This window comes from Henckelia pumila, chromosome 4 (assembly GCF_033568475.1).
Source record: "Henckelia pumila isolate YLH828 chromosome 4, ASM3356847v2, whole genome shotgun sequence".
In the NCBI taxonomy this organism is placed as follows: domain Eukaryota; kingdom Viridiplantae; phylum Streptophyta; class Magnoliopsida; order Lamiales; family Gesneriaceae; genus Henckelia; species Henckelia pumila.
This window is the reverse complement of record NC_133123.1, coordinates 148,884,144-148,898,962: the sequence shown is the minus strand read 5'-3', so window position 1 is coordinate 148,898,962 and position 14,819 is coordinate 148,884,144. Positions and strand designations below refer to the sequence as shown.

Sequence of the window (14,819 nt, the reverse complement as noted above, 5' to 3'; positions counted from 1 at the left end):
ACTCAAGAATAGACATTCTTGAGTTTCAAAGTCCCTAACTCGTGATGTCGTCATTATACCTTCGTTTATCACGATTCTGAACTCTTCAAATCTGAAAGATACAATCAAATACACATATATCAAACTTTATTCCAATCTATCGTATCAAAATCGAGTCGAAAACATCATAAGATCGTCAATCAAACTCATTTCAAACCTCAATCAAACTTCTTCGGTACAAAGTTGACGTCTCGATTTGTTGGCCTTTCAAACTCAACTGAAACTAAAGAATAAAAAGGCTATAACATTCATATCATCTAGATAACGACTTCAGCTCAAATATAAACCATCAAAACAATCTAAAAACTCAATTCAACGGCGTAGCGATTGAACGGTAACCGACGTAATCCCGAAATCATTTCTAACTTCACTTCAATCATTCGTACAACATATATCAGCTAATATATCATCAAACTCTTCATAATATCAGCTATAAACAACAATCATAAGCTGGAAATCATGCTTGGACACTTTCAATACAAACTCCTCAATCCGGTTTCGAGATAGAATCGCATAAACAACAATAAACAAGATCAAGAACTCAAAACCTGATCTCTGCCACAAACTGATTTCGAATTCCCTATAAAACATAATAAAACTTACACGAGATCAAAGCCCTCATCTTAAGGATTCCAGAACAATTTACGGAATCGAAATCGGATAACCGGAGCAAAAGTTACAAGGATTTGAATATCAAACTTTCAAAGAAAATGAAGGTCTCGGCTTCCTTGCTCTGACTTCTCTCAATTTTTTGAATATATTTGTAGACTTACACGTTGAAAGCTGAGTAAGTAACTAAAAATCTGATAAGTTCAATTCTAATTGCAGTTTAGCCCCTCAATTCTTCAATATTTGCAATTTGGTCCTCGGCCCTTATTTTAATTCAATTTCAATCCTAAATAATTTAAGAATATTAGAATTTAAATCAAAACTCTAAATATTCCCAAATTAAATATACTCAGATTAAAATCAAATTAAATTCGGATTAATTTTTAATTAATCTCGGGCCTTACAGATGCTCTGAATCGTGCAAAGGGTGCAGAAGCAGGAATACTAAAACAAAGAGGAGCTCAGTTTGTTCCCCAACCTATGAAGCAACCACAAGAACAGCCACAGATTTCACAGTCACCTCGATTTGAAGTTGGAGGTAGCAGCAGTGGAAAGAAAAGTTTCTTCGAGGGTAAGAGCAAACAGTTCAAGAGATCAGGTGGTAGTAGCTCTTCTAGTTCAAGTAGTTCCCGACAATCTAGAGTTGGACAGAGTTCAGATGTTTATTGCACCAAGTGTGGTGGTCGACATACTAATGAACAATGCCGAGGTGTATTTGGAAGTTGTCATATTTGCAACAAGATGGGACACTTTGCGAGAGTCTGTCCACAACAAGGTTCTGAAGGTGCTCAGGGTACTGGATCATCTAGACCAGTAGCTCAGACTGATAGACAAGTAACTTCAGTACACTCTTTCCAACCACAGTCTGCAGCACAGAGTAGAGGAGGAGGTCAGACGGTGAATCAACCTCCGAGGCAACAAGCACGAGTGTTTGCATTGACAGAGGAGGAAGCACAAGCGGCACCAGACGATGTGATTGCAGATAACTGTTCTCTTTATGGTTATCCTGCCTATGTCTTATTTGATACTGGTGCGTCGCATACCTTCGTTTCTGAACAATTTGTTACATTGTATTCATTGCCTGTTGAGTCATTAACTACTGTAGTGTCTATATCTTCATCGTTGGGAAAAGGTATAGTATCAGTGAAGTCTGTTAGAAACTGTGTACTACAGTACGAAGGTAATGAAGTTGAGCTTGACTGTATCGTTCTTGGTTTGTCTGATTTTGACTGTATAAACGTTATTGATATGTTAACCAAGTACAGAGCAACAGTTGACTGTTTTCAGAAGATAGTGAGGTTCAGACCAGTGATGGCTGATGAATGGAAATTTTATGGTAAGGGTGCTAGATCTAAAATTCCCTTGATATCTGTTATTGCTATGACTGATTTGTTACAGAAGGGAGCAGATGGATTTTTTATCTATGCAATTTATGTACTGAAGACTAGTCCGAAATTGACTGATCTGCCAGTGGTGAATGAGTTTGTAGATGTATTCCCTGACAAGATTCCGGGATTGCCACCATTCAGAGAGGTAGACTTTGGTATTGAATTGATTCCAGGTACACAGCCGATATCGAAAGCACCGTACCGAATGGCACCTATTGAACTGAAAGAACTGAAAGATCAACTTGAAGATTTGTTGGTCAAGGGATATATTAGACCGAGTGTTTCCCCATGGGGTGCCCCAGTATTATTTGTTAGAAAAAAGGACGGATCGATGAGATTATGTATTGACTACCGGCAATTGAACAAAGCAACGGTAAAGAATCGTTATCCTTTACCTCGTATCGATGATTTATTTGATCAATTGCAGGGATCGTCGGTATATTCGAAGATTGATCTACGATCCGGTTATCATCAGTTGAGGGTTAGAGACGAGGACATTTCTAAGACTGCATTTAGAACCAGGTATGGCCATTATGAATTCATAGTCACGCCTTTTGATCTAACGAATGCACCAGCAGTTTTTATGGGATTGATGAATAGAGTATTTCAAAGATATTTAGACGAATTTGTGATTATCTTTATCGATGATATTTTGATATACTCTAAGAATCTGTATGAACATGCTGATCATCTCCGAATTGTACTGAGAACATTAAGAGAAGAGAAATTGTATGCCTAGTTATCCAAATGTGAATTTTGGTTGCAGAGAGTTGTTTTTCTTGGTCATATAATTTCAGGAGATGGCATTTCAATTGATCCAAGTAAGGCTGAAGCTGTGATTAGTTGGTAGAAACCGACATCTGTGCCAGAAATTCGAAGTTTTATGGGCCTAGCTGGTTATTACCGTCGATTCATTCGAGATTTTTCATCGATAGCGAAGCCTATTACACAGCTTACATAGAAGAATGCACCATTTATTTGGTCTGAGGCGTGTTAAAGGAGTTTTATCGAACTAAAGAAGAGATTGACTACAGCGCCGGTTTTGAAAATCCCTGCAAGTGCTGGTGATTTTGTTGTATATTGTGATGCTTCTCACCAGGGTTTGGGATGTATTTTAATGCAGAAAGGACATGTTGTAGCTTATGCTTCTCGACAATTAAAACCACATGAAGTCAGGTATCCGATTCATGATCTTGAATTGGCTGCAATTGTTTTTGCATTGAAGATCTGGAGACATTACTTATACGGCGAGAAGTTTGAAATATTTTCTGATCACAAAAGTCTGAAATATCTGTTCTCACAATCCGAATTGAATATGAGACAACGACGATGACTTGATTTATTGAAGGATATTGATTGTGAAATCAAATACTATTCAGGAAAATCTAATGCAGCAGCGGATGCTCTGAGTAGAAAGGTGTGTGCTCTATCCTTGTCTACGGTAGGTGTATCTAATTTGATTGAAGATTGTTGTATTTCTGAATATGTATTTGAGACAGATAGAAGGCCGATGAGAGTATATGCAATCAATGCTGAGCCAGAATTGCTGATTCGTATCAAAGAAGCGCAGAAAGTCGATCAGAATGTACGGAAATTAATTGAAATGATTCGATCAGGACATCAATCTGAGTACAAGGTTAGGGACGATGAAATCTTGTATGTGAATAACCGAATAGTTGTTCCCAATATTGCAGACTTGAGACAGAATATTTTGAAAAAATCTCATTGTAGTCGCTTCAGTGTTCACCCTGGAGGCAGAAAGATGTACAATGATTTGAAGAATCAGTACTGGTGGAAACAAATGAAGTCTGACGTGACTGAATTTGTATCTAAGGCTCCGCTTGGATTGAAGTATTTCAAATCCATGGATTTCAAACACATTTTTGTTGTTTAGAGAAGTAGCACCACAAACATCAAATCCACCTATTTTATGTTTATATAGTAATTGATGATAGTTATGATGGATTTCAAGTTCATCCAATAAAGTGGTGATTTAAAATACTTTTTACTCCATCTAAGTAATGTGTAAATAATTAAGCTATGAATTTGAGATTTTTCTATGTTTCATTGTTAATACTAAAATTATAATCAAAATCCATTGATTTCAAATCCTTCAATCCAAGCGCAACCTAAATGTTTAAATTGCCAACAGGTGAAGGCTGAAAGAAAGAAACCAGGGGGCTTATTACAAATATTGTCGATTCTTGAATGGAAATGGGACCACATTTCCATGGACTTTGTAACGAAGTTGCCACGATCATCTCGAGGATGCGATGCTGTTTGGGTGATCATCGACAGATTGACAAAATCTGCGTGCTTTATTTCTTACCGAATGACTTATCGTCATGATCAAATGACAGATCTCTATATTCGAGAAGTGGTAAGATTACACGGTGTGCCAAAGTCAATAGTTTCTGACCGAGATCTGAAATTCACTTCACACTTTTGGCATAGCCTATAGGAAGCTCTAGGTACGCGCTTACATTTAAGTACTGCTTACCATCCTCAAACTAACGGTCAATCTGAACGAACTATTCAGACGCTTGAGGATATGCTGAGAGCTATAGTACTTGATTTTGGTATTAAATGGCAAGATTCTATACCACTCGTGGAATTTTCTTATAACAATAGTTATCAAACGAGTATTGAGATGGCTCCATTTGAAGCGTTATATGGGAAGAAGTGCCGATCGCCACTGTATTGGGATGATGTTTTTGAGGTACCTGAATTAGGGCCAGATTTGATCAGACTGATGACTGAGAAAGTGAAGCTTATTCAGCACAGAATGAGAATAGCGCAACATAGAAAAACCAGATATGTGAATGTACGACGACGGCCATTATCTTTTGATCAGGGAGATAGAGTGTTTCTGAAGATTTCACCGTTCAGGGGCACAGTCAGATTTGGCAAACGAGGAAAGTTATCTCCACGATATATTGGGCCGTACGAGATTCTCGAGAAGATAGGAAATCTTGCTTATCGACTCGCTCTTCCTATGTCTTTATCTGGAATACACGATGTCTTTCATGTATCGATGTTGAGGAAGTATATATCTGATGCGTCTCATGTGATTCGATCTGATGAAGCTGAATTGGATGATACTCTTAGCTACTTCGAGCAACCTATTCAGATTCTTGATAGGAAGACAAAGCAACTCCGAACGAATACCATTCCATTGGTGAAGATTCAATGGAGTAGGCACGGAGTTGAAGAAGCGACGTGGGAATTCGAAGAAGATATGAAGCAACGATTTCCTTATCTATTCCACTGATGTGAGTTCTTATTCAGTTTTCAGTTATTCTTTATTCTTATGAGTATACAGACTGCATATCTATACTGCTTATGAATTCGAGGACGAACTCATGTCTTAGTGGGGGAGAAATGTAAGGTCCGGGATTAATTACTATTAATCCGAATTTATTCAATTTTAATCCGAGTATATTTAATTTGGAAATATTTAGAGTTTTGATTTAAATTCTAATATTCTTAAATTATTTAAGATTGAAATTGAATTAAAAAGAGGGTTGAGGACTGAATTGCAATTTCTGAAGCACGAGGGACTAAATTGCAATTATTCTATAACATATCCGATTTTTATTATTTTTAGTTGGATTGATACGTGTTCATGCCTTAATAATTCAGAATAGCATGAACAGAGCCGAGGGAATTTTCATTTTCCTTTGAAATTGTGATCTTCAAATCCTTGTAACTTTTGCTCCGGTTATCCGATTTTGATTCCGTAAATTGTTCTGGAATCCTTACGACGAGGGCTTCGATCTCGTGTAAGTTTTGTGTTGTTTTATATGGATTTCGAAATCAGTAGTTGATAGATATCAGATTCTGAGTTCTTGATCATGTTTATCGATGTATAGGCAATTCTCCGGATCGAATAGTTTATCCTATTTGTTCTTAATCTTGAATTCAGTTATGATTCGAAGTTTATAGCTGATGTTAGGATGATTTGGATGATGATTTATTGAGTTAGATGCACGTATGAATGGTTTTGAAGATAGAATTGATTTCGATATTTTGTCGGTTACCGATTTTCAATCTCTACGCCGTCGAATCGTGTTTTGAAGCTGTTTTGATAGCCTATGTTTGAGCTGAAGTCTTTATCTAGATGTTATGAATGCTATAGTATTTTTATTCTTCAGTTTCTGTTGAGTTTGAAGGCTAACGATACAAGACGCCGAGTTGAATCGAATAAGAAGAAGTTGAGGTTTGAAATGAGATTGATTGAGGATATATTGATGGTTTTGATTCGTTTCTGATATAATAAGCTTGAATGAAGTTTTATATGAGTATTTTGATTGTTATATTTCAGATTGAAGAATTCAAAACCGAGATATTCGAAGGTATAATGACGATATCGCGAGTTAGGGACTTTGAAACTCAAGAACGACTATTCTTGAGTTGGCCCGCAAAAACCACATACTTGATATGTTTTGATTTATGTTTGATGTTTTCGATCCATCTCAGGTAGTGGATCTTTGAGTTTGAGTCGATATGATAGTATATTGAATTGATTCTATGCCAAGGTTGCGGTTAACCTTATTTTTTAGCCGGAATGGCTACGATAGATGGATATCCATGTCAAGATCGGTTACGAATCTTGATGGCAATGATGTTTTATGAATCAATTCTTAATCGATATATGCGTTATTTACTCTATTGATTAAGTCGAATATCAATAGAGTTGATATGATTTTGTTAACGCTTTATATATATGTCGATTATACTGAGAATGATTTCTCATCGGAGTTTATTCGGCTGTTGTCTTGTTTTGTATGTGTGCATGACAACAGATGGGGTAGAAGCTAGTCATCGACGTCATTGACAGCTGGGAGAGAGATTCTAGCAAGTGAGGACTCGGGTTGTAGATGAAGTCTTGAGATCTAGAAGCATCAAACCTTAGAACTTGTTGGTTTTGGAATGCATGTATGAAACTTGAGATAGTTTATGTCGTTTACCGTTATTTAGTGATTTGTTTGATGTAACAAATGCATGTATAAATGCTTGAGAGGTTGTTTATGTTTATGTGTTTGATTTGGAACTAATAAATCATGTTTTGAGTTGATCTTGCATGAATTATGGGATTAGAATTCAGCTTTGATAGCAAAACAGTCATGCAGATTTTCTGGGCAGAGAGGCCGCTCGATCGGCAAAATTTGACCGATCGAGCGAGACCTGTTTTTCTTAAACAGAAACTTGAGTTTTCTTGCTCGCTCGATCGGCAGGATTTGACCGATCGAGCGAGACCAAAATATGCTCAGACCCGAGAAGAGAGATTTTCTTCTCGCTCGATCGGTAGGATTTAACCGATCGAGCGAGGTGCAAGTTTTAAAAAGAAATTTTTTTTTATTTGGTTTGAGTATTTATTTTAATACTCAATTAATTATGTTATTAATCATTAATTGTCCTAAGATGAGATTAGCAACCCGAGGTCCCCACAAATATCTACAGTATAAAACGAGCAAGTGATTTGATACTTTGATATGTGAAAATTATATTTGTTTCGAAAATATGATTATCCATATATTGTTGTACTACTAGCAAGACACATTACTTGAGTGTCGTCTCCTTCGAATGGGATTTCAAAATTAAAAAATCGTGGAGGTTTATTTTTGAGTAGTAAGATATAGTTCGCACTTGTCCATCCAATCTTTATGATATCTTCATTTAAATTTTTTTCTACAAAAATCATGTTTGGTTCGACTCACCTATTCAAACAAAACATCCAATAGTCCAAAAATTTGAAGATCATCTTACATGATAACTTTCTTGGCTTGTTGATGACATCATATTATTTAGAGTGAATTTCTATAATACTAAATTATATGTATCTAAAGTATGTATATGTACACAAATATTTTTTTATTATATTTTTGAAATAAAGAAAAAAAGTGAATAAGTCCAACATGTTGCCCAATGTGAAGTGGCAAGCATTAAATGGTTCGAACCTTCAATCCCGTCCGTATTTAAAAATCCACTCACTCACTTCTCTCTCTCTAGAAACATCCACGATTAGCCGCCGTCGATTAACTGCCGCCGGAAGTCTCCGCCGCCGAGGGTCAATTTCCGTCGCTCCTCCTCCTACGTGATTATGTAGTTGTTTGAAATTGAAATGCCCTTTTTAGCATCCGTCTAGTGTCCCGATCTCGTGCTCGCATCTCCCTCACCAAATGCATTTTCAAAATCTCACTCGAAAAGCCCTAATTTACCTCAAGCTATGATCTTGACTTCTCACTTGTTTGCGAAACTTCAAAAACCCGTATTTACGCGAGTAAATTGACAATGTCTGTGGCGCCGAGGGTTAAATCGATGAATGCTGAAGAACTGGAAGCTCGACCGGTGCTTGGACCAGCTGGAAACAAAGCCAGATCTGTGGAATTACGGAAGCCGACACTGAAGCTGAAAAGTGGAAAGGTAGAAAAACCTTCGGCCATGGATGAGGTCAAGGGGAAGAAATCTCCGGCGACATTGCCGAATATCGAGACGAGGACCGAGAAAATTTCCTCACCGGTGGGTTTGGGGAAGAATGCAGGTAGTACCGTGTCGATTCTGAGGCAGAGGCAGCCGAATTTGTCTCTTAATGTTTCATGTTCTTCAGACGCCTCGTCCGAATCTTCTCAAAGCAGGGCGTCAACTGGGAGAATTAGCCGACGAAGTGCTACTCCGAAGACCCCTCCTACGCGAGGGAAGCTGATATTTAGCTCGAAAGTGGACAAATTTGAAAGAGTTGACAGAAATGGGAAAGAAGTAAGGGGTGAGTATGAGGGTGAGGTGACCGGGGTTGGCGTCCAGAAAAGGTGTGCTTGGGTGACTTCTAATACTGGTATGTGCTTTGCATGGTTATTGAATTGATAGAGTTAAGTATATCGTGTTTGGTGTCCTGATTGCTTTTGCATTTTCGTCATTTATTTTCTTGAGATCCAACATTATTTAGTTATGATTCTTGTTGGCTATTTTAAGGGTAATAACGAGTGCGTTAATCCCTTCTACATAATCTTGTGGATTTACATTCTTCATTTGTTTCCCGTGAAACCATTTTTGTTCAGCATAATCTTTGTCGTGTATGTTTTGGTTTGACAGTCTATTTATTATCCACAATTTGAAAATCTGTTCATTTATAATGGATAGTCATCTGTAATGGCATGGAGATAAGCAGACTGCACATTTCATAGAAACAAGTAGCTACACTTAAATGTCGCGAATAGGACCTCCAACATCTTTGTTGCCTACTAATCTTCGGAGAATTCATTAGTGATTACTGAGAGAAAAGGGGAACTGGAAAGATATGTGTTACAACTTACAACCCCTTGGAACTTTCTTACAATCTCGTCTTCTCGGAAATTCTTAGTGTCTCTTTGGCTTTATTAGCATTCAGTCACACATCATAATGTTTTGGGATGCCACGCTTTGAAATACAGTCTCATGAGCGTGGCTGCGTGGAGTATCTTATATCAGTGAGTGGATGACGATTTTTTTTCTGTATTGTTGTTCTGATTCCGGTATATCTTGATGTATTAGCCATTAAAATATGTTTTATGGAAAATTTAACCTTATCTTACAATTTTTGCTCTCCTTCATTTCTAAATTTGTCAATTTTCTGTTGTGTAAGCATTTATGTTATAGATAAGATAGCTGAATATTTTTCTTCTGTGTTCCTCCACCACCAAAAGTGTGATAAAAGAAAGAAAAAAATAACAACTATCCATCGGCGACATCGTCTTATCCTTGTAATTTGATGAGAATAAGAGCTCTCAGAATCTGTCATTTTCACATCGAAAGAAATTTGAGCCTGTAGGCTTCTCAAGAGTCTGTCATTTTCACATCGAAAGAAATTTGAGCCTGTAGGCTTCTCAAGAGTGAATCAAAATCTCATGCATCTTTTTTCTAAAAATCTGTTTAGAAGGACAAGGTGATCTGATGTAAATTAGTTTGCAATTACAGGCTCCATTGGCTTTTGCTGTCTGTAGTTTTTTCTGTTCAGGAAATATTTCCATAGCTTCAGATATTCTCTCTCCCACCTAATTTGTTGATTTCTCTGTGGTGAAGTTCGAGTGAGATTCTTCCTTAACTGGAGAGCCGTGTGCCAAATTAACTGATGTTAGAATTTTTAGTTATGGATAAAAGTCTGGTTAAAAGATACACACACACACACATATAGGTTTATTTCACTTTTAAATGATTGTTTTTCATGAGCTGACGAGGAAGTAAAGTTATGTCTCCCATGGTCAATGAGTGTTTATGTATAGTTGTTGCGCCGGAGGCAACAAATGCCTTTGAAGCCCATCTCTGATCTCCTTTAACTCAACCGATAGTTGTTGATCTGTCTGATGCTGCCCAGTCATGTGACGTGGTCTAGATTACCTTGAATGAAAAAAAAGTTTTATTGTCAACATGCTGTGTTCTGCTGTTGTCCCTCTGTATATTTTGGTGACTAGCGCCCCTTTCATTATACGATGTCTCTGAACGCTTATTTAGCTGTATTTGAATTTCCTTGTGCTGATTGCTTTGCTTTTCATAAAAGATCCATCATATGCTGCTCTCCATGACGAAGAATGGGGACTTCCTGTTCATAATGACAAGTATGTATTTTCTGCAACTAGTTTTATTCTATTTGTTGCTCAATATAGATGGCATTACGTTTATTGCTTGTCCAATACTCATTCATCTGCTTTTGACAATTTGCAGTAAACTTTTTGAATTGTTAAGCTTTTCCACTGCATTGGCTGAATTAACTTGGCCTGTCATTCTCGGCAAAAGACATTTATTCAGGTATCTTAGCAGTTAGTCTGATAATAGACATAAAAAGGAAATTTACAGTTCTGTCTTATTCTGGTTTCAGGATCCTGATTCATTGTTTATTTATTGGTATTCAGAGAAGTATTTCTGAACTTTGATCCAGTTGCTGTGTCAAAATTAAATGAGAAGAAAATAGCAACTCCTGGAAGTCCTGGAAGTTCTCTTTTGTCTGAAGTAAAGCTGCGAGGAATTATTGAAAATGCACGCCAAATTTGCAAGGTATGCACTGATTTCTTATTTTAAATTGAATATAAAGTTTACTTGAATTTATATTTTTCCTGAAATACCTCCTTTCTTGTTTTGCGTATTGGACCAATATCAATTAGAGTGGAAATGATCAGGGTGATCCATATCCAAAATCTGTGTAGGGAAAAATTTATTCACTCAAGCACTAGGTTAATCGTCTGGTCGCAATACAATACCAGTCACTGTGTATAAGCAATTTTACTGAGTCTGATTGCTTTGAAAACTTACTGAACTGTTGCCAGTGGTTTCTTTAGAAAACTTAAAATTTCTTTAGCTTACAGAATTGATAACTTTGAAGACTTTGCAATAAGGTATTTCATTGTAAAGTTAACAGAAACGCAAACCATTTGAGTTCGAACTGTCTTAACAAATGTTGAAGCAAAAATTCTGTACAGATGTAGAATCACTAGGAGGCGAAACCTAATCGTATATAAGCTAGCAAATGAAGCTGCTTTCTCCAAATCATCTTTAGTCTCTGTTCCCAACGTGATACCATTCTTTCCTAGGGAGAAACTTGTTTGTGCTATGATAAGATTTCCCAATTTTGTATTCTCCACTTTAAAATAATTAAATAACTAATGGTTTGTCTAATGTTCATGTATGTGTACTGATTATGCAGATTGTAGATGAGCTTGGATCTTTTGACAGATACATTTGGGGTTTTGTAAACTACAAGCCCACTGTTGGCAATTTCCGCTATCCTCGACAAGTTCCAATTAAGACATCAAAGGCAGATACCATAAGCAAAGACCTAGTTAGAAGAGGATTTCGAGGAGTTGGTCCTACAGTCGTCTACTCGTTCATGCAAGTGGCCGGAATTACAAATGACCATCTCATCAGTTGTTTCAGACATCAAGAGTGTATCGATTCGTGTGATTCAAAGGATAAGAATGAGGGAACCACGTCTGTAAACGAAGATAATCGACCTGATGAAATCTCGGAACTTAAATTAGCTAAAGATATTGATGATTTGGGCTTGTCCATGTAGGAATGTTCTTGTTGGTTTTAACTCTTCTGCAATGTAATTTATTATGTGAAGATCGTAGTTTCCCACACTTCTGATTGACTTGATGTTGGACAATGTCTTGTGTACAAATCGTTATAAAATGTTCGTTCTTTCATTTACCTACTATTCTTGCTTAATCAAGTATATCAATGTGTTTCAAAGAATGTTTTGGATATTAAATTAGTTCCAAATTTCCTTCAAGAATATGCTCATTTGCTACATATGTTTCAGTCAAGCAATAATCTAATTTTCACGAATTCTACTTTGAAATGTTCATTCCTACACTTACGGTCGCAGCACTCAACAAGAATGACCCGTTTCCAGGCATACAACCAATTCTATGCTAGACTGAGTTCAACCGAGTTACGCTATGCGTCTCGTTTTGAATATTTGTGTATTAGAATGACCCGTTTCCAGGCAAACAACCAATTCTATGCTAAACTGAATTCAACCGAGTTACGCTATCCGACTCGTTTTGAATATTTGTGTATTAGGCCAAGTGAAGAACTCTTCAAATTGGATACATACAGATACGAATCACACAACTGCATCCTCTTTAGACCCTTTCTTTTTTCCAGTTCACATCTTCCCATTTTGTCGTAGAAACTTTCCTGTGATGGCAGCTGCCAAGGCTGCTTTGAAATTAGGGTCCTTCGTCAAAGTTGAAGCCATCTGTTCCACGAAATAGTGTGGGAGTTCTGGTGCATCAAGCTTGCCTCTTATGTTTCTTGTTTCTTCATGGCTCGGTTTCGATTTTGTCAGATCAAGAGTGATTGTCGGACCAGATGAACTCGAGCTAGGCGCCGTGCCAAGCGTCATGGCCTTATTGGACCCAGCGTTCGCCTCGACTTTTGAAGGTTGAGGATGATTGTGCTCTCCTTCATAAGTTGCTACTACTATTGATTGATCTTCTATGCTCCTTTGAACCTGAAAAAGAAGAACTCGACGCATAAAACTCTTTCTCCGATTCAAATCTTCTATTATATTTACTATTTAGTGTTTCATGATCCTCTGCTACACTATTTGAATCTTTGTCGCCTATATCATCAGTTTACTCGATGTTTGCAGATGTAATATGCGACAAATGTTCAATTCAAGTGCTCAAAATTACCTTCTTTTTGACAGGGCATGTAGGAGCAAAAGAACACTTGAAGTAAGCTCTTGGAGAAGGGTTATCCCTGGTCACCTTCTGTCCATATTTCCTCCATTGATACCCATCCTTCACTATCTATAATCACCAGACAATATCATCTTTCAGCACCAAGAATTCAACCGAAAACAAAACCGCCCGGTACATCATAAAAAGTCATACGATCACAGTCGACAAGAAGATGGAACTTACAAGGCTTGTATCAGATACTTCTGTCCTAACACAAGTACGCGAAATCTTCGGTTTGATGTTCTCTTCCCTGCGCTTCTTGGACGAATCCTCGTCACTAGAGCTACTCTCAGAAGCGCCAGTATTGTTATTCTTTTCGTCGATATTGTTGTTCCCACCATTGTTGATGCTGCTTTCAGCTTTCCTCTTCTTCGAAGCTGCTGTATTGTTAATGTTATTGTTGTTGTTGTTGTTGTTGTTATCCCCCCCAGAATTCTTCGTCGTGTATTCCAGCAATTGGTTCCTTAGTTCAGTGCAATTCTCACACATTACTGTCAATAATTCTGTGAGCCTCTTGTTTTCTGCAGTCACTCTGTTCAGTTCCTCTATCAAAGCATCTCTCTGAAATGTGGAAACACGAAATCGATCGTCACACCAGAGCCATTGATTCAACTGAAGCGACCTCCGAAACAGAGTTCGAGTTTTTAAAAAACACAACGTTTTCAATAATCATATGTGACACACAAGCATTGTGACCATAATCATTCCTCATCAAATTCTTGACCCTTTTCACAGAACCAAATAGTTTTCAAGACAAGCCCATCAAGTTGCAGACTCCAACATTCGCAACCCCTTATCGAAATTGTTCTTGAATTGTGAGAAAAATACTAAAAACATATGTGTATCAAGTAGTTTACTCACCTCTTCTTTCACTGTCATGTCTCTTCTCAACTCGAACAAATTGCTTCCCACCTCTTGTTTCTGCGCAAAACCAAACAGAGCCATTTCACATGACAGCCACCTACTAGGACAATATCGCAAAGTCGAGAAAACACACACGTACCGGAATCATCGGGCGGTCGTCGAGAATTCGCAGTGGTTTGGCATTAAGATCCAATGAAGTATTCAACAGACTAGTGAACTCCATAATATAACAATCTCTAAATTTCTGAACTAGTCGTGTATGCAAAGTTGATTGCTCAAATGATCCCTGGATTTCTCTTTATGTGTTTCAATGGCATCAGTACTCAATGGGCATGAGGAAATGAGAGGCTTTTATAGATAATCAATCAATAAATAAATAAATAAATAAAATTTGGGTCACTTCTTGTGGGAAGTTGGGGAGGAAGATGGAAATGGCTCTTTGAAAATCTCATCCGTGTTGGCATGAAGAAGTCAAAACCCCCATACCCTTACTAGAATCAATACATTTGACCATTTTCAAATTTTGTTGGTTTATATGGAAATAAAACTTTATAATTTATTTTTCATATGTCTCAAATATACGGTCGAGTCTAATAAACTCTTTTCTAATACATCCTCATTTCAGTATTCAATTTGTTTTTTTTTTAATATTCTTAATCTATGAGACGAAGGGAGCAAGATATATGGAGCGCCATTTGTT

At 37.3% G+C, this 14,819-nt stretch overlaps 2 protein-coding genes across 2 annotated transcripts; one reads left to right on the top strand and one right to left on the bottom strand.

The window, feature by feature from the left end:
- Positions 1-8,021: 8,021 nt before the first annotated feature.
- On the top strand, positions 8,022-12,211 carry LOC140860262 (uncharacterized). Its single transcript, XM_073263198.1, has 5 exons — positions 8,022-8,871; positions 10,570-10,627; positions 10,734-10,817; positions 10,922-11,063; positions 11,710-12,211. The coding sequence occupies exons 1-5, from the start codon at positions 8,331-8,333 to the stop codon at positions 12,076-12,078; spliced, it is 1,194 nt and encodes a 397-aa protein (XP_073119299.1). The 5' UTR covers positions 8,022-8,330; the 3' UTR covers positions 12,079-12,211.
- Positions 12,212-12,343: 132 nt separating this feature from the next.
- LOC140860263 (probable WRKY transcription factor 40) lies at positions 12,344-14,454 on the bottom strand. The gene is made up of 5 exons (XM_073263199.1): positions 14,259-14,454; positions 14,117-14,176; positions 13,439-13,816; positions 13,208-13,324; positions 12,344-13,023 (listed from the first exon to the last, which is right to left on the bottom strand). Exons 1-5 carry the CDS (start codon positions 14,340-14,342, stop codon positions 12,676-12,678), a joined length of 987 nt encoding a protein of 328 aa, XP_073119300.1. The 5' UTR covers positions 14,343-14,454; the 3' UTR covers positions 12,344-12,675.
- Positions 14,455-14,819: the final 365 nt, after the last annotated feature.